The sequence below is a fragment of the Chenopodium album genome, chromosome 14 (genome assembly GCF_948465745.1).
Source record: "Chenopodium album chromosome 14, dcCheAlbu1.1, whole genome shotgun sequence".
In the NCBI taxonomy this organism is placed as follows: domain Eukaryota; kingdom Viridiplantae; phylum Streptophyta; class Magnoliopsida; order Caryophyllales; family Amaranthaceae; genus Chenopodium; species Chenopodium album.
The window spans coordinates 591107-611895 of NC_137847.1; the positions used below are offsets into that span (position 1 = coordinate 591107).

At 34.9% G+C, this 20789-nt stretch overlaps 3 protein-coding genes across 3 annotated transcripts; 2 read left to right on the forward strand and 1 right to left on the reverse strand.

Annotated features, from left to right (window-relative positions):
• Positions 1-754: 754 nt before the first annotated feature.
• LOC145578445 (protein OS-9 homolog) lies at positions 755-5763 on the forward strand. The gene is made up of 8 exons (XM_081635760.1): positions 755-987; positions 2150-2226; positions 3194-3397; positions 4014-4085; positions 4710-4825; positions 4920-4986; positions 5071-5177; positions 5451-5763. The coding sequence occupies exons 1-8, from the start codon at positions 897-899 to the stop codon at positions 5617-5619; spliced, it is 903 nt and encodes a 300-aa protein (XP_081491886.1). The 5' UTR covers positions 755-896; the 3' UTR covers positions 5620-5763.
• A 1565-nt stretch (positions 5764-7328) lies between these two features.
• LOC145578446 (uncharacterized) lies at positions 7329-9785 on the forward strand. Its single transcript, XM_081635762.1, has 4 exons — positions 7329-7425; positions 7517-7649; positions 9027-9085; positions 9171-9785. Exons 2-4 carry the CDS (start codon positions 7530-7532, stop codon positions 9520-9522), a joined length of 531 nt encoding a protein of 176 aa, XP_081491888.1. The 5' UTR covers positions 7329-7425; positions 7517-7529; the 3' UTR covers positions 9523-9785.
• A 3533-nt stretch (positions 9786-13318) lies between these two features.
• LOC145578447 (triphosphate tunnel metalloenzyme 3-like) lies at positions 13319-14355 on the reverse strand. The gene has a single exon (XM_081635763.1). It carries the CDS (start codon positions 14085-14087, stop codon positions 13467-13469), a length of 621 nt encoding a protein of 206 aa, XP_081491889.1. The 5' UTR covers positions 14088-14355; the 3' UTR covers positions 13319-13466.
• Positions 14356-20789: the final 6434 nt, after the last annotated feature.

Here is a 20789-nt window from a genome sequence, read left to right on the forward strand (position 1 = left end):
TTCCTAAGTATGTTCTTTTTGACTACCTTGACCTAAATTTTCAAAATAATCACTACATACTCTATTTGTATCATCATCGATAAATATTCTCTACAATTACAATCACTCAAGTTGTTTGCTCAACCAATTTTTTTGTTTGGTTTTGTTTAAAAAAAATTACTCCCTAACATAGATTTACTAAAAAAAAAAAAAAAAAAAAAAAAGAAAGAGAGAAGGTAAGACTTGACCTAAATCTAGTTGTATCTTTTAAAGCCCATGCACTATCTACCTCCCAAATCCTTCTCTTGATAAGTCTAATTTATATATATATATCCAAATTCAAGTCCAAATCCGAATTCGAATTCAAATCCTAATCCAAATCCAAATCCGAATATGAAAATCTATTCTATAAACTACTCGTAACCCTTTAGGGTTCGTTTTGGCATCATTGTGGTTTTTTATTTTTTGGTTTTTTGTTTTTCAAAGTCATATGATATATGTCTCATAATGGTTTAAAAAATAGACAAACTTTTTAAATTCATGATAATTTTGAAATCTGACAACAAAAAAGTGAAAACACCTTTTTCTTATTTCCTATTTTTGGATTTTAGATTTCAAAAAAATAGGAAACAGACAACAAAAATCAATGTTAAACAAGCACTTAGTTTTCTTCTTTTTATTTCTTTCTCTATTAAACAATTAAGGGTTATTTTAATTGGTCCAAATATGTGGCAATTTTAAATTCCAAAATATCCTTAACTATCACGGGTCTCACACCCGTACCCGTTTGCAAAAATTAACGACCCAACCAACTTCTTTCTTCTTCTTCATCATTCTTTCATCTTCTCTCTCCAACGAGGAACAATTTCAAGAATTAATCCTGGGTTTTGATTAATTTTTTTTTTTTTTTATCAAAGATGAGATTTTCTTGGTTAATTATTTCCCAAATTTTCCTTTGTTTCTTAACCCAGAAAATTTTAGCTGATCAAGTAATCACAGCTCGATTAGGTAAATCATATCATACTAATCCCTTTCTAAAGTTTCAATTTTTTTTTAATCGAATTGCCTAGTTTATATTGTTCTTGCTCAAATTCTAATGTTAATATATAGTACAAATATAAAGTTGATTATGATTCGATTTTTCTTCTAAACAGTTGGGTAATTTAGAACCCTAATTGTGAGTGTTTTCTGGGTTTAATTTCTGTTGTTATTTAGTTGATGTGAGAACAAAGATTTGCTTATTCTGTAGCTGGAGGTTCTGGATATTATGAGGTTTTAGTTTAAAAGCCTTTGAATTTGAGCTAAGTATGAATTTCCATTAGATAAAATTAGGACTATATTTTGATTTTGAGTTAATGGGTTCATAATTTGATGCTAATCGAAGAGTAGTTTGCTTTTTGTTGGTTGAAATTGTTATGGAAAAATCGATTCGCTTGAGCAAGTTATTTCTATGTGATGGTGACTTGTTTAGTGGTTTTTAAGCTGTTAATCTCTTGGTTGAATGATTGTGACCAATTTGATTGATTCGTGGTAGTGTCGAACATAATCTGATTAAAGATGTTATCTAGAGAATGGGTATTGTTGCATGCCAAAGCTTAATCGAATGGGCGGATTAAGGGTGATCTCCATGTTATCAATAGGTTAAGGTTACATGCATGATATCCTCGCATCTAGTCCCCTCTTGACTTAAGAGCTTCCTTTTAGACCTGTGCTACCGGTAATGCAGTATGTTTTGGTATGTGGAACGGGTATGTAATTTGCTTCATACTGTTGTTCTAGCTCAGAAATTCATTGCACCATGTACCATATTACACAACCTATGCTGTAGTTATGGATTTTGGTTCATACAAACGTTAGCAAATTAGTGGACGGACTGGGAACTGCTTTAGATCAAAAGGTATGAATCATATGATGTAGATTTTGATGAAAATGGTATAGATTCACATCCTTACCATATCTTCTTGGAGTTTATAAGGGATAGCCTGGTTTGTTTACTCGATGATCTGCAAACTTTAAGACCTATGACCTGCTTCATCTGCATTCTAATGTTATTAGCTGCAAATTTAAACCTTTTGCTATTCCCTGTTCATTTATTAGTATTACTGCAGTGATATTCCTGGCCATTCATTTGGAAATGGAAACTTACTCGTGCTTATTGCTCAAAATGCAGGTGGCACAAATTCTGACAGGTCACGTGAACCAAAATACAAGATTGAATTCCACTCCGAAGACGTGCCATATATTCCTGTAAGCTAACTGATATAAGTATATTTTTTCTTTGTATCTATCACGAACCTTTTATTCATCTTTGGGTTGCTTATGATACTGCTGAGCTTTTAGCTATCATTTTTGGTTTGGTTCATTCTTTATCTTTCTTGACTAATGGATCAATTAAGTTTCAATATATTCTACGTTGAGATTGTTTGCAAGAGTTTTTACTCTAAAATTAAAGCTAGTAACTGATTTTATTCCACCTAGCACTTCTTCCATTATTAATGTTGAGGACATAATATCTCTTGGCTTGTTCTCTAACTTGTGAGAAGCTATGAGGTGGTTGTTGGTACGGGAGTGCTAGGTATGTAGCTATTTAGATTAGCCTATTGTTTTCCACAACTCAGTCGTTGTATCTGTAAAGTTCTCTTCTTATTCTGTTATTCATAGATAGTTTGTTACCTTTTGTCTTGAAATTAGCTTTTTAAAGTTTCTGTGACTAAAGTTAAGTTATCTTGCTCTCTTCTGCAATCTAGTTCTCATAAATAAACTTAATGCATCTGACCCAGCTTATGTCTTGATCTCAGACATAGGCTATTCTTACTTCTAAGCCTCTCAGGATTGATTGTTTAAGTAGCTACACAGACCATATCTAGAAATAGAAGGATTGGAAGAGAAAAGGGTCAAACAACTCCAATTCTACTGTTAGATTAGTGTTAGATATAGTCATATAGTTCAGCTATATTGGGTAGATTCCTTGATTTGGTAGCACTCAAAAGCTTGTCTTGACGCCTTAAAGTTAGGCCAACCTAGTTTTTCATCCATTCACATTGGCTGAGGTAGGCAAATGGAATCAGTTTACTAGCAGCATCCCCTTTATATGTTGGCCGAACAATTCGGCATATACTTTCTTCTTCTGTTTGGATTAAATATCATTTTCTGTGGTTGTCTTACTTTTAATCCACACATATTGGTGATATTGTTGCTTGACATTGATATACAGGGTGATGACCAGGAGTCTGTTTTCATGCCAAATGAAGACGGGAAGAATTATTTGTGCTTCCTACCTAAGATTGAGAAACCTAAGAGTGGTAAGCCAGTCAGCCAATATAATACCAGTGGCATGATTATGGAAAGTGAGAAACGAATGAAAGTCAAGACACCAGATGAGCTACTTGAAGTACTGGAGGAGCAGTGTCTTCTAAGGGTCAGTATCAATCCCCATTTACGTGAATGTTTTTGTTACATTGACTGTTTGACTCTTCTCTGTTTTAGATACCTTTATGCTTCATCTTGAATATGAAATCCTTGATGGCTTGATATTCACCTGTATGCCTATATAATCTTGAATTATTCATTGGTAGAGATTAATATAAGAAGTGAGAAATATATGGATTTCAACAATAACTAAAAAGCAAATCAACCTGAAATTGAAAATTTGTGTTTGTATTTGTGTTTGCAAAAAATGTTAAGAATTAAGAAAAATATATAACATGCATGTCATAACCGGATAACAGTTAGAAATGTAGGGTCTTAATGGCTTGATTGGCGTCTATTGTTTGGCATATATTCAACAGCTGAAAGAGAGAAAGTGGTTTCACTATACCCTCCTATATATATATAGTTGGGGAGTTGTGGGGGGGGGGGGGGGGGGGGGGGGGGATTCAAATCGTTGTTCTTGCAGAAAGAATCTTAATTTCCTGCTTCTGCAAAATGACTTGAATAACAGGTTCATGGGTGAAGAGAGGGGGAGGCTGCAAATTTTTAATTTTCCTGTATTATATGCAATTGATAGTAACTTGTTCTTTTCCCTTTTATTGCAGCAAGAGGGTTGGTGGACGTATGAATTCTGCTACAAGAAGAAACTGCGGCAGGTCCATTTGGAAGATGATAAGGTAAATTCATGAGTCTTTTGGTCTGTTGCCCTTTCTACTTATCTTGCTAAAATGCCAACCATGTTACTAATTGAATCCTGGTGTATTACAAGGTGATAGTTTGATCATTTTGTAGTATGATTAATGCTTTACTTTTTGATGCATAGTGAATCAAATCTTAAATGAAAAGGCTGAGTTCAATTCCCTTATAGGCGACCTCTCATAACTGAAGAGATAAAGCAGGAGTTGGCTTGTTTTCTGATTTATTTATTGGTGGCAATTGCTTTTGATATCCTATTTCTTGATGCAGATGGTTTTGTGTGTGTGTGGGTGGGTGGGGGGCACAATTAAACTATGTATTTTACGCCTTGTCTTCCCCCCTGCTTTTCTAACTGCCTTAGACTGATTTTGTGCGGTGCCAAATTTCAATTAAATTTTACTTCCTGTTATATCTTGTGAAATTTTCTAATCCAACCATCTGCTGTTTGCCTTACATCATCAGATGTTTCCAATTTCCTTCCAACACCTTATATGAGAGTATGGGACAACAGATCTTTTTTTTTTTTAGTAGTCAGTTGGAAAGTTATTCAATATTGCATAATTTTGCATGAATTATGTGCTCTAACATAAACCATGATGATTCAGATAGCTCAGGAGTTTGTGTTGGGAGAATATGATCCTGAAGCTACAGCTGCTTTTAACCAGAATCTCTCCGACATATCTATATTGAAAGATCCACATTCTAAAGACGCTTCTCAGAGGTATGATAACATTTAATTATATAACTAGATTGATGCATATATATGTTGTTCCTACTGCCTGACATATATGCTATTGATGTTGTGAGCTATGCAGGTATCATGCTCATCAATATACCAATGGAACAGTATGTGACCTTACAAATCAGCATCGAGAGACAGAGGTATAAACCTTTGACACTTCGCCTGTCAACCTGTTCACACTTTGCCTGTGCTCATTATTAAGTCCGTCCTTGTATTCATCTCAGGTACGATTTGTGTGTTCAGAGGGCAAAGCAATGATTACCTCTATTACAGAGTTATCCACTTGTAAATATGCACTTACAGTTCAGTCTCCGATGCTTTGTTCACACCCGTGAGTGTCTCTCTCTTGCCCGTGTTCTGTTTTCATTACTAATTATTCATCCCCATCTGTCTGGAACCATATGTCACATTGTTTCAAGTTGTTTAAAAAATGTTTTGACCTTTCTAAGATTTCCTAATATGCTACTAAAATAACATGATGATGGACAGATCTTTTTGCAAAATAATGTTATATTCTTAATGACGAGGGGATGAATCGTTGTGATGAATCATTCGAATTGGAAAGAAATCTTGCTTGTTACATAACCAAATGTCCTCTTTGCAGTCTTTTCCAAGAAGAGCGGCCAGTTTGGCATGTCATCCATTGCAACTTGCTTTCCAAGGATGCCAAAGATACGAAAGATGAAGAAGATACTAAGCATGACAATGAAATCAAATTGGTTTTGGATGTCGAATATCCATTTGGCATTGGTGCTGATGATTATGCCGCATAATTTAACTTTATTTTTGTTCATCAACGTGTAGGGAGGAAAATTGAGCGAAGTAAAAGAAATTATTATTGATAATGCCAAATGTAGATTATTGTAATTTTGTAGATTGCTCCCTTTCTCCAAATTCCTAAGCTTCTATGTTTTTTATCCCTCCCCTGCTATTAGATGAGCGTGCTCGTGGGGATGTCAATGGAGCAGGTTGGGCGCGGATGTAGGTCTTCCATTCCTACTAGAAGTTTGCATTTTTCATCTCCTCCATCGCATAGGTTTCAACACATTAATTACATACAAGTAAAACTCAATACGCTAATATATTACAGTAATTAATAAATTATAATTATAAAATCAATGACATTTTGTCCTAGTAGCAAAGGTCGAGGGTATTTCATATCATACGGCAGGAACGAATCCTCCCTCCTGTTTATAATGTCCTAAAAAAAAAAAAAAAGAATAGCAAACAAAATATGGTAAATATCAAGAGTATCCCTTGATATAATTTTCAAGATATGATATCCTTAGGGCCTGTTCACATTTACTTAATTTCAGTTCAGTTCAGTTCAGTTCAGTTCCAATCAGTTCAGTTCAGTTCAGTTCCAATCAGTTCAGTTCAGTTCAGCTCTTAATTTCCCTCTCACATAAAATATTTATTTCAGCTCAATTCAGTTCAGTTCAGTTCAGTTCAGTTCCAATCAGTTCAGTTCAGTTCAGTTCCAATCAGTTCAGTTCAGTTCAGCTCAGTTCAGTAAATATGAACATGCCCTTAGTTTACCTTGTACATATTCCATATAATAATATCCTCTGTCCTATCATCCTATGTACATAATATCCTCTTATTTTGGATATAATCTTTTATTATGGGTAATAAATAATACGGAGTATATTATATTTTTACAAATAATTATTATTCATTCTTACACAAAACTTATAATTTGGACTATTTCCAGAATATTATACATCTTCTCTTCTATTACTTATTAGATGTTACATATATCAAATACTCCGTATTAAAACATTAAATTAACTTTAATTGCCTTTGAAGTACTCCGTAAGTAAATATTACCGAGTATTATGAATAGAAATATTTGCATTGGTAATATGCAAATATTTTGATAAATAGAGTTATTTGCTTTAAAAAATGTAATTTGAGAATATAAGAAATAATTATTCCGTAAAACGTACAAAGTAACTATTAGAGAGGAATACAAAAAGAAACAAAGAAAATGTTATACATAACTCTTAAAGTTACATATAAACATTAAATATATTCTTGAAAATTTTACCCAAATTAGGTATTCAACCGCGTTCTCTTCACCTTATTTTTGCTGAACTGAAATTATTTTTACTGAAACAAAATTATATTTGCTGAACTTAAATTATTTTTACTGAACTTAAATTAATTTTACTGAAATGAAATTATTTTTGCTGAACTAAAATTATTTTTACTGATTTTCAGTTATAATTCTTCTTTAAAAAAACTGAATTTTACTGAACTGAAATTATATTTACTGAACTGAAATTAATTTTACTGAACTAAACTTATTTTTACTGAACTGAAATTATTTTTACTTAATATTATTTTTTTAAGGTGAAGAGAACAGAGCCTAAAATACGAATAAATCAAAGCTATACCTATAGGTTACAATTAAAAACGAACGGATAAAATACCAATTTTGGTTATGACTAAACGAACCCTAGACCATAGTTGGCCAAACCCCCAATCCCCAATCCCCAATCCCCAACACCCAAACACACACACACACTCTTTGTCTCTCTTTTGCTCATCCAGTGTCCACTTTCTCTCTCCTCTCGGTATCTCCAACTTTCTACTTTTTCTTTTCTTTTCTTTGTTTTATCTCCAATTTTCAATTTCTTGCTTTAATTTTTCTCCTGAAATTTGCAGGGTTTTGGAAACCATGGAATTAGGGTTTTACAGCTCTCAATTGGCTCAAATTAATGGCTCCTCCAACTTGGAATTTGTCATTTTGGAAACCCTTTTGCTCGCTCGAAATTCTCTTGCTTGCCTTCTTCTTCTGGTATAATTTCTCTTAATTTTCTTGTAAAATTTGTGTATTTTCCTGTCTTAATTCTCTGAATTTTTTCTCTAATTTTGATGCACTATATTTTTGCTAAATCTCTATAAATGTTTGAAATTGGCTGTTTTGATTTGAATACTATTTAGCTTAATTTTGTCAGGGCTTGTAATTTGGTATTCTTTACCCCTTGATTATACTGAATGTACATTCCATTTTTTGCTTCAAGAGGAATAATTGCAGTTTGTTCTGGTTAATATGATTTCAGTTATGTCACATTTCAGCAAGATTTTAGGTTGAACTGGTCTGAAAAAGGTAGCATGTGTTGTGAATTGTGGTTGTTTGTGTAGCTGTATTTGAATCAAATTACTAGTTGAATAAGCAAACTTTCGGGTTCGTTTTGCATTTCTATTGTTTGTTTCACCATGAGTTGTTTTACTTCTGCAATTTAATGGGCAGTTGTCTTCCTTTGTTAGATTTGGTTGCTTTTGAGTATTTCCTTTTATAAGTAGATTACAACTAGGCTTTCGAATTTATGTTTTCGGTTTTTTGGACAGAGAAGTAGATTACAACTAGCTTTTGAATTAATGTTTTCGGATTTTGGACAGAGAAGTAGATTGACTAGGCTTTCGAATTTATGGACTATGGACTGAGACGATAGGATATAGATTCTATATTTATTCCAGTTGTTTTTTCTTGGTTAAAAAAAGGGCTTCTTTTTTGCTAATCTTTATCTTTAAGCATGAGAAAAGCTTCCGCCAAAACTCCAGGATTGCTTCCCAGGGTTGGAATTTTTTTGACACCCATTATTTCTCTATGGAACTGATTGCTAATCTTTAAATTTTGGGAGTCAGATAAGTGACCGAACTTTGTATGTTTCATATGGATGGCCTGACTAGAGGATGATTGACTGTTCTAGAGTAAGTCTTGTTTGGGGATTGGAGGGTAAACTTAGTAAGATTATCTGGTAAGCGGCTACACATTCTTTCTTCGGTTGGCCATCATGAGGCTAATAGGATGGATACTGTTTTCGCTTAAAAAGTGATGTACTGTAAAGTCGATTTTCAGACTGTATCAAAACTTGTAAGAGCTACACTATCAAGTGCTCATCTCTGAATTTGCTGTCTTTTTCTTAGATACTCAAGATGGTAATGACTAATGAGTGTAATGGAGGTCTTTGGGGTTAGTTTGTGTATGAGAGAAGCCTTGCATATTTTTTTTTTCTTCATAGTAAAATGGTTTCATTATATATAAATGATCTGTGACACTTGTGTTTTCTCTAAATTCCATACTCCTTGAAAAGTTTGCTGAACAACAATTTTGATGATGCAAGAATATGATTATACTATGTTAAATTGATGTTACATGAAATGGTTTCAGACTGGAGCTCTCTTGGGGGGTGTTAGCAAGCTGCCTGGTTTGACTGCTATTGAGGACAGGTATATATTCTTGCTCCAATTTACGTGAAGTTGTAATTGGTATGTAAAATTCTTAGCGTTTGATTGTTCAACAATGATTGTACAGGTTTCCTATAGAGGAACTCCGAAAAACAGAACGACCTGGTCCTGAGAACAAAGATGGTAGTGACACAGAGGATGACGATGAAGAAGATGAAGATGCTGTAGAGGATCAGGATGATGATGATGATGAGGATTTCTCTGGAGGAGAAGGTGGGGGAGACGATGATGATGATGAGGGTGACCCTGAGGATGATGAGCTAGGAGCTAATGCTAATGGGGAAGGAGGAAGTGATGACGACGACGACGATGATGATGATGATGGGGATGATGATGATGACGATGCTGAAGATGGTGAGGAGGAAGAGGAAGACGAGGAGGAAGAAGATGACCAGCCCCCTGCAAAGAAGAGGAAGTGAGAATGAGTTTAGGGTTCAGTAGAGTTTTAGATTTGTTTTACTTAAGCTTCTTATCAGGAGTTCGTTAGAGGGTGGAGGGCCTTTAGGACTATGTCTAGTTGGATCAGGTTAGTTATTTGGCATGGTGGTTTACACATTGGTTGACATTCGTAGCTCTATTGTGCACTCATTGTTGTGATAAAAGTTTGCAGGATTGTCGATTATTCTACTATGAATGTTACCTTTATCGAATTATGAAGTACAAGTAGGTCCTTTGCTGGGTAGAGTGGTAGACAATTTCTTTTTTATATTCTTTTCATATATTTTTGCTTCACGGGAATTTCTGATCATTCCAAGAACCGTTAAGGTACGTCTTAATACTAAAACCATCTATGTCAAATTGTCAAGTGATATGGCGATATATCAAGGGAAAAGAAGTACACTAAAATATTGTTACATCTTCCTGCCACAATTTGGCAATGTTAGTTTGGGCAAGCTATACTGTACTATCTATGAATTTGTGATATTTGGTCATGGGATGGACCAGTTGCAGCTTGCAGGACATACAGGTTCATGTGAATGATGAAAATGTCTGCAGTGTCTTTGAGGGGAAATAGGTGGAACTGTGGAAGTGAAGATAGCAAGAGTTCCAATTTCGAAATATAGCAAGAGTATTGGTTTTGACTTTTGAACAAAGTTTGTGATCCGATATTCGATTTTACGGTTTTTACCCATACTAAAGCAACCCGAACAATTCATTGTATTTTTAGCAATATGATGAGATTATGAAAAGTCAAAAACTAGTCAGCACATTAAACCTTCTAATAAAGAAGTCAAGAGAATATGCTATTCAATACCCCGTCCCCAATCATCATTGATCAATAGCGGCCTCAAAGATGAGGCCAATGTCATCTCCGAGAACTAGAAATGAGAGAAAATGAGGACCAAGAGAGGAGCGATGTCCTCCATGAATGCGAGGGAACAATGGCGGAGAAGCTCTAAACAATGTAGCAAATGAGCATCATCATAATGTATTTCTATGCAGATCAAGCAATGATTCCTTCTCATTGGCTCTTAATCCCGAGCAGCAAAGGCAAGGAAGAAAATGGCCCAACTACAATCAGAATGCTCATCGTGGAAACCATCAAATATGGGAAGAAGCTCTTTCAATGCCCATACTTGCCCTGAATTTATGTGCAAGTATCGTTCGGAGACAAAAGAAAAGATTCATCCATTTCATCGCCATAATGTTTCAGTCGTCCAAGCAAGAAAAGGAGTTATGGTTACTATAATTTTCGTAATGGTTGTAATCCTTATATGCTAATGGTGCTAGATGTAATAATGGTGTGATGGAGCCTATAACGAGTATTCATTCACATTACTTACTTTCAAAGCCTAACGTGTATTATTATGAGAGGAAGGAAGTAGAAAAGAGAATTATCTCACATCAAATGAACTATTTATTCACATCACTTACTTTTAATGTTCATTTTTCTTCCATTTATTCAAAAAATTAAATAATGTTCATCTTTCACATCTTCTAATTTTAGAGTTATGGAGGATGAACACTATCAAGCCTTTGTAATATCAGCTTTATCAAACATGAATTTATAATTCATCTTCCATATCTCCAAGGAGCAAAAGGGTATTATCCCTTAGGGACAACCTTAGGCGACCATCAACGAGCAAAAGGGTACAGCAAGGAGTTACCTATTTTGTTTTGAGAGGACGATGACAATGATGATTGCTGAGTTCATGGAAAAGAAAACTGATATTATTGATCGTGATGACCGAGTAGATTTTGTGAAACTATACACGACTCGTGGGGGTTGCATTGTGGGCAATCTAGAAAGCCAAAAAAATGTTTGACTGCATAAGTCACTGGAGAGGTGTGCGAGCCTAAGCCCTCCTCTGCATTAGTCAGTGAGGGCTGTCCTAAAATATTCACAGTTGCTAGGTACTCCCCCGACCTGATGTTATTACCACAATGCTGTCGTGAGGCTCGATTATGGATTTGAACATTAAGTGTCAAGTCTGTACAAGTTATGGGACTACCCTTCATCTTCCACTTGATGCACTGAGGTAGCCATCCCTTCACTTAAATCTTTACTATTGTTTCCATTCCATTTCAAGTTTCTCAGTCACAAACACATGCTTTCTTTCCTCCCTTTTGTAGTTCTACATTGCATATACATCTGCAGTCGCAGTTCTCCAGCTGGCTGCGCCTTCAAGCTTATCATATTACTTTGCCAATGGGAAACGGTTGGTTATTAGTCTTGCATATTCCCCTCAATCCCTTAAAGTACAGTTCCAGCAAGTTAAAGCTAGTCTGGGTGTAGATTTTACACCTGAAAAGCTGAAATTGGCTCATATGAGTATTTCCGAACTTTAGAGAACTTGTTGGAACTTATTTTAGCTTAATTTCCAGGAATAAGCTATCTAAGATGAAACGTACATCCCACTAAATGTCCAAGGCCACGTTTGTTCCATCTCTTCAATATATATCTACAAACATGTAAAACCCCAAAGTACATCATTTGACTAATATACACACAATAAACATCATGGCTTTCAGCATGGCATTTTTCAATTGCCATTCACTGTCAATATATGTTCTAATTGTCAAATTCAGACTGCCTTAGATCGTACCTAAAAGGCTAAAAATCTATGGCGCCAAGTTCCTGAGTTCACCTTCACATCACCAAATGTAGTGAGCTAAGGTATCACTCTCAAAAGAATAAAATAAGAAAGAGAGACAAATCATTCCATGGCTAAAAACAAGAAGCTATTGGTATAAAGCACCTCCCATTATCATATCATCATTCCCGCTTTAATCTTGTCAAAGTTCTTTTATCCAACCGCATACAACTAGTAAAGCTGAATAGCATTTTCTTGCAACCCCAAAATTCTTTACACAATCATTGAAGAACACCCAAATTAACATTTTTGTTGTATGGTTGCGTAGCAAAAGTATGTAGCTCTTCATCAATGAATGAAATCCTTTAAAAACAAGAAGCTACATCTACAATTTTTTATGCTATCACATAGAATATCGTTACTTCCCTATGCCCTCTACCATAAGACTGCCAGTAAAGGCAATTCAGGCCAATCTTTAACCCATTAGCCACTAATATTTCTACCACAAAGACCTAGTCTTGACAGGAGTGTTGCTAACTTGCTATTCCCTAAACTCATCTTTCCAATCCCAGATTGAAGAAAAAAAAGGCTGATATATAGTTACAGGAAAAGGAAAATCACAGAACACTTTACTTTATGGCTACCAAAACATAATCAGAATTTTATCTTCCAATGGGCAAAGCTATCTTTTAGCAAGCACACAACATCTCAATAATGTAAAATAATCGTTAGAATGTGATAGCATTTGCTTGTGCATCCAAGGCATACGATCATGCCTCAACAGCATCTAGCAACAATGTTATACCATCAATCCCAATACTTCAGCATTGAAAAAGATTCCACTCAACTTAAAACTGCCATTGCAAGATCTAAATTGTGATTGCAAGATATATTTGTACAGTTTTTTATATCGTCTTTCATCATTCAGACACTATTATTTGTGATTGCACGAAACATTTGTACAATTTTTATATCGACTTTCATCATTCAGACACTATTATAAGCCATAAATGCAATAAAGAGCATAGCCTCTAGCAGCCAAGAGGATGAGGTTCATCAAATGTACAACTGGATTACCAAACACTTTACGATTATCAATTATCATTTGCGAAAATACAGCTGAGCAATCATAAAACAATGTATCTAACACACCATTATACCAGAGCAAATACAATACATAAGCAGTCAAATTCATGAAATATCTCAATTATATAATCAATGTCAAAGCAACATTACACATAAGTACTTAACAAAAGACCATATTATAAAGCCAAACATACAAATAGCATTAAAACAAGTATCATTAAAGCAATGGAATCCAACACCACTCACAATGGAAGTTCCCCGGATCGAAAGATGGCGAATTTCGACATCTTAGAGCAAGAATAAGGAATCCCATTATCCTTTAAGAGCTCTTCAATCATCTCCTTAGCTTTATCAGGCTCAGAACTCTCACATTCAATTTCATACAAAGTCCCAAAATCAAAAAGTGTCTCATCCACCTCTAATGTCAACCCTTTCCATTCATAAACCCCTCTTACATTCTTAAACCCACCTAAACAAACATACCCAGATTCATCCTTAACCCCAAATTCCTCCTTCACCCTCTTCAAAACCCTAGAATCCGACGACCCAATTAGATTCGGGTTAGCCCAAATCTCCCGACCCACAAACGGATCAATATCTTCCTCATCTTCCTCAACTCTACTAACCCCATTAACAAGAATTGCTTTCGCTTTAAGACTCGAAACGCAGCGTTCTGCTGTTTGGGGATCTTCACCATAAAACCTCAATCGAAGAACAGCGCGAAGCGCAGAGAGCTCGGAATTGGCGCCGTCGAAGAAGACGTTGTGCTGAAAGTGGGTTCGCCGGAGAAACGGCGACAGAACGGAGGAGAGAGATTGGTGTGCGGCGGAATCAGGGAGTCTGAGCTTGACTTCGACTTCCATTGTTAAGGGGAAGAGAGGCCGATTCGTTGGGGTTTGGAGGAAGATCGATCGAAGTGTTGCAGAAGAGTGGTGGTGGTGGTGGTTGCGGCGGCGGAGGAGGTGGTGTCGGAGGTGGAAGAAGGTGTGGTGTGGCGTGATTGGAGCTGTTGGAGTTCTTCTTTGTCTTCTAATTTTACTTCGATTTTTGTAGGTTTTCTTCTCAGCATTCTTCTCTCTCTTTTTCTTCTGAAAATGATTTTGTTTTCTGGGTTTGATTTTGTGTTTGTAAACCATAAATCAAATCTAACCGAAAGGCACGCAAGAAGAGGAGTCAATTCGGGTTGGATCAATATCGTTCGGTTTGGGTTGGGTTGGGTTGAGTTTGGTTAGGTTCGGGTTGAATTATTACAGATATTATTTTTATAGATAAACAAATTATTTTGGGTTTGAGTCGTGATAGATAAACCGTCATGATTTAGAAATTAGAATAGCTACTAAGTATTTTTCTTCTTCTTCATTTTTTTTATGGAGAAAGATTGTATTGGATTAGAATATCTCATAACTTCATAATATTCGTAATTGTAAGTAAACTAGTCTGGAGCATGTGTTTTAGGAAAATAGAATTGTGTCAATTAGATAAGAAATGGAGACTTAGAAAAGAGATATGCTCAAGTTCGGACCTTAGGGTATGTTCTGATAGATTGAACTGAGCTGAACTGAACTGAACAAAACTTATTGGAGCAGAACTGAACTGAATATTTTATGAGAGAAGAAAATTAAGATAAGAATTGAACTGACCTGAACTTATTGGAGCTGCACTAAACTAAACTGAAAATAAGTTGAAGAGAACAGACTCTTAAAGTTTGGGTAGAGTTTGCGGCTCTAGCATCTGTTTTAAGACTCTAAAAATGGAAGTGGGTGGAAATCGGATGGAGTAAGTATTATTTCAACCATCAAGATTCAAGACATTGGTTTTTTGGTTGCATTGAGAATTATATTGTACGTCTTCTAACAAGCTAGAATTTTTAATTTCAATAAGAAATATTTTTTTAGTTAGGGATTACACTAATGCAATTAGTTTCGGACTTAGAATAGTGTAAACGTCGAGCAGCAATAAAAAATTCAACTTCCTAGGAGCATGCTATGCAATGATAGTTGGTCCATTATTAATTGTGTTATCTTTAGAAACTCAAGAGTTCACCATGCAAATAAATAAATAAATAAAACCCTGCACATTTTCACTCTATATATATGCCATTTCCTATACATGCATTTTCTACGTCTTAACAAATTATATTCAAAAAACTTTAAACTACAGTAGAAAATACTGAGAAATAACGAGTTCCGAAAGATGAGTTTCTGGTGTTTCATACTTGGATCTGGACTAACGCTGGCAACAGAGTTAATTCAGCAAATACCGATTGTCGGACCGCCTATTGCAACTGCTGTGAGGGTCGTTGGTCCCTGGTTGCTGGAACTCGCGAGGAAGTGGATCGAGGAGGTTTCGAGGCCTCGGATAACATGTAATAATTCGCGAGATAATTGATCTAGTACAAGTTTATTTGATGTATGTGTGCGTGGTTACTAATTTAAGTTGGTTTCTAATATGCCATTTTGATGTTTAATGCAATTAGTGAATGATACTATGTATAAATTGTTACTCGGATTGGTCTTATTTTCGTTAAATTAGTTTTTTGCCTGAACTCTTTTTTGCCGAGTATTATTACTGGAGCTTGATTTGCAATAATGTGCGTGCTAATAAACTCTTTTTTTCCCCTTAAAATATGAGTATGGCTAAGCAAATTCAATTCAACATTAATACAGATTTGATGGTTCACTAATTAATTAAATAAATTGAAATTTTTTTAAGACATATGTTACACATACATTACAGTATTAGTGTATTACACCATAAAAAAGTAAAAAAAAAAAATAATAATAATAATAATAATAATAATAATAATAATAATAATAAAACCCTTAAGACAAAATTAATTAGCATTACTCCGTATTAAGCTATTAACCTTCAAAAACAAATGCATTTAATCAAACGTTCAAAATATATATATACTACATTACTCCTAAAAATTATAACGCCCTCCTTCAACAACTAGTACGTACATACCACTATGTAATGCCTCACAATTTTACTCTTTTTTTTTTTAACATATAACAAAAATCAACTAAAACAAATACAACACAATTTAAATCAACCATGGCAAAAAATTATTCTTCAAAAATTTTAGGATTCAAATATTTAACCCTTATTTTATGCATGACACTCTTATTTGCGATTGGATATGGTGGCAGATCCATTCCAAATGAATCTACTATTGCTGGAGGTGGTGGCAAAGACGAAGGTGGTGGTGGTGGAGGGGGTGTTCCATTGCCGCCTTTGTTGCCTATACCACCCATTGGTGGTGGTGGAGGAGGTATTCCACTACCGCCTTTGTTGCCTATACCACCTATTGGTGGTGGTGGAGGAGGTATTCCACTAACCCTGGAATCGGAGGAGGTGCTAGTCCTCCCACACCTTCTAAGGAAGAATAATCGTCCAATGATCTAAAATAATTTTCATTTATGAAGTATTATTTTTCTTTGGAGTGAGTAAAATATCAAATAAAGTCTATTGTAGATTAACTACATACTAGTTAGTTCATCACGATATTTAATTGTATGAACTACGAAATAATTTAATATATATGGATTATAAAACAGTTGTGTTTTTCTTGTGATTGTGGTATGGTCTGGTTAATTGTTCAATGGTTCCATCACATTTTCAAGTAGATTATGTGATAATTATTGTAGATTATCTATTATCTATATATCTATCGATCTATGGAAAAGAGATCTATCAATAATTACAAGATATTACACTCGTTCAACATTGTTAGTATTCATAACTATTTTTAAAATCTACATGTAAACAAGTATATTATGATTCGATTAATTGTCAAATTTAAAGTTTATAGACTCTTGACCTTTACAATGTTATAGATATACTGTGAAACCGAGCATTTGAGCACGCTTGTTGATTTAAAGACTAATTATGTTTAATTTCAAAATCTGATGGCTTAGCTTAAAGTTTTGATTACATGTTAACAAGCTCAATCGTTTTTACCAAGTTAAAGCAAGGTTAATAAATAATGGGGTGAATTACCTAGCGTTGTTAAAAAGATAAGTTGTTAATTAGCCAACCATATCCCCAACCCTATAATGGATGATAATAAACTTAACAAAGGAAGCTTTGCACTGCTTCAATTCGTGTAACATCAAACATAAAATTAACATGCACCAAGATACTCCCATGCAAGTCAAGGAACTATTCCTTTATTTCGACTCTTTTAAGTCTCATTGTCTCAACATAATTTTATAGAGGATCATGGTATCATTTTAATCAATTATATATGGACATGGCTGATCTCATCATTAATTCAAATTCATCTAGAGCATTTATGTGACCAACTAGTAAGATTTTAAACAACTTTAATGACGACTTCAAAATATATTACATACTACGGAGTATTACTTGAGCTATCAACATCATGTCCCAAGATAGATCCAAATTAAAAAAAATATGATTTGATTTCATTTATTATACTACGTATATAGTTTTCAATTAGTCCATGGAGAATAATTTTAAATCCGACAAGATTAGACATCGAATTCAAATCCAACTAGATTAAACATTGAGTTGCATTCCAATATTATATATATATATATATATATATATATATATATATATATATATATATATATATATATATATATATATATATATATATATATTCCATGCTTCCCAACTCCCAAGGGACTCCAAGAGGCCGCGTATATGGTGGTCAGGAATCAGGAACATATAATTTATCATACCTTGGTCAATTCGTCATTACTAGGGCTGCTAATTGAGTAGGGTAACTTGCAAACAGCTCGAACTCGACTCGTTCGAGTTGGCTCGTGCTTGCTCGAATTAGCTCGAAAATTGATTAGTGTAAAAGGAATTCAATATTATTTTTCTGTTCTTCTATCTTTAAAAATAAAAATTTACCAATAGTACACTTAAGTAGGAAAATTTATATAAAGAGAAGAAATTATAATCAATAAATGTTTGAAATTCAAGAGACCTAATCCTGTAAACGAACAACTCGGTTCGACTAGAAAATTAACGAGTCGTGCTCTCTTTGCTCGTGATCGACTCACTCGATTAATTAGCACCCCTAGTTATTTCAGAGTACTATACATTCTTCGGATTCCCCATGTTATATATATAAAGTGATCAACCTCAACAAATTCAACATTATTACCGATTTGATGATGCTCTATTAAATTTAATAAATTGAAAACTTTAGTAAGACATATGTTACATTATTACACCTTAAAAAGTAAAACTTATAACGAATTGAGTAATTAGCATTAGCCTATTAACCTAGAAAAACAAATGCATTTAATCAACCGTTCAAAAGAATTAATTTACCCAAGCTAAGGAGTTATAATACAATCCAAATCACACTATTCAAAACCTCACGAATCTTGTTTGACAAAATTACACAAATTAAACCAAAACAACTACAACTACATAAATTAAACCAACCATGACAAAAAATTATTCTTCAAAGATTTTAGGGTTTAGATATTTAACCCTTATTTTATGCATGACACTCTTATTTGATATTGGATATGGTGGTAGATCCATTCCAAATGATGCTATTCAAGGGTGCATTCCACCCATATCAGATATAGAAAAGTGTGTTGCTAGCTTTTGGGGTAATCTAGGGAAGTTAAGTCAACCATGTTGCAAGGCTTTAGAGGAAATTCATGATGAATGTTTACCTAAACTACTTCCTGAAAATCCTTTTATAGTTCCCTTTTTTAAAAGCTTGTGTTCGAGTGGCGGAGGTGGTGGTGGTAGCGGTGGAGGTGGTTTTCCAATTCCACCTTTATCATCGCCTTTACCAAATCCTTTTCCACCTAGTATTGGTGGTGGTGGTGGCAGCGGCGGGGCATTTCCACCTTTGTTTCCTTCCCCTGGGAGCGATGGGGGTGCTATTGCTCCCGCGCCTTTTAATTAAAGAAGAATAATCTACGTACCAATATTTGATCTATTATTATTCTTTTAAGTATCAAATAATTTATCAAGTGCAAGCTAAGTTTACGTAAGTCCTAGGAGAATTATTAATATAATTAAATTTACAATAATGTTTCTTTTTCATGCGCGCTCTAGTAATTATAATGCATGTTGCGTAACTTGCGTTCCATAGTTCATTCCTAATTCTAGGTAGAAGTATTTGTAATATGCAATGATGTATTATTGCTGTAATTTTTACAGAAGTTTCAAGAATTGAATACAGTGGTCAATAATACACCCTTTCTAATCTCTATGATATGGTTTAAGTACCCCAACTCCCAAGTACGTTCATCGATTGTAGCATAGTTTAATTAGAGAAAATTGCAAATAATAAGTTTAATTTCATGGACAAATATCTCTATTATTAACCTGGCCTTGTGTACGTAAAGCTATTAACTTATTGAGTTATTTGTACCTTTTGGCTATCCTAATATATTAACACGTAAAGCTATTAAATTCTACATGGTGGCCTCCTACTTTTAAGTTTTCCACGTGGGAGACACACTTTTTTCCAATTCTCTCAAGTGGCATCCAAGTTTTGAAAAATTACGTAGAGTGCCCTTTTTTAGGTTTTATGGCTAACCTTTTGATTTTTTGGTTAACCACAATTATTTTTTTTTTAAAAAAAAATCAAATTCTTTAAAAAAAAAAAAAAAAAAAAGAAAGAAAATTCGCAGCCCCCATTCCCCCAACCTACGACCACCCTCCCCACCACCACCATCCCGGAAGGCGGCGACCTTCACCATTCCGACAACCCAGCCCTCCCCCACCCTTCGCCGCCACCCAGACAACCTTCACCATTCCGACAACCCAGCTCGTCCACCTACCCACTAAACCCACCACCTGAAACCCCCAAATATCCGACCCAAAACCCGAATAAACCACCCCCGCCACGTTAAACCCCAAAATAAGGACCTTTCCCACCCTCAAAACCTTGGGCGTCAGAGTTTCAAGGGTGGGGGAGGGTCTAATTCGGGGTTTAAATTGGTGGGATAGGGTTTTTAAGGGGTTTCGAGTTGGGTATTTGGGGGTTTCGGGTTTGGGATATGGGGTTCAGGTGGTGTCGTGGTGGGTTCAGTGGGTAGGGGGACGGGGCCGCCGGCGCCGGCGCGGTAAAAAGGGATTCTGGGCGCCGGTGGTGTATGGGGGTTGGAGTTGTGGATGGTGGACGTGGTGGTGGGAGGGTGGTCGTGGGTTTAGGATGTTTTTTTAAAAAAAAAAATTCTTTTTTTTTTTATTTTATTATTTTAAAATATAATTTAATTAATTTTTAAACCAAAAAACCTAAGGTTAACCATTTTAATTATAAAAGTTAGCCATAAACTAAAAAAAAAAGGACACTATACATAATTTTGCAAAACCATAGTGCCACTTGAGAGAGTTGGAAAAAAGTGTGTCTCCCACGTGGAAAACTTAAAAGTAGGAGGCCACCATGTAGAATTTTCCAATATTTTAATAATAATGGTGTTTAAAAATAACCCAACCTAGCTACCTGGAATGGGCATAATAATTTAACATGATTCACATCCAAAATGATAAATTGATACCCGTAGTCGTAGGCCTCGTAGCCCCTTAAATTTATTGTGATATTGTCCGCTCTA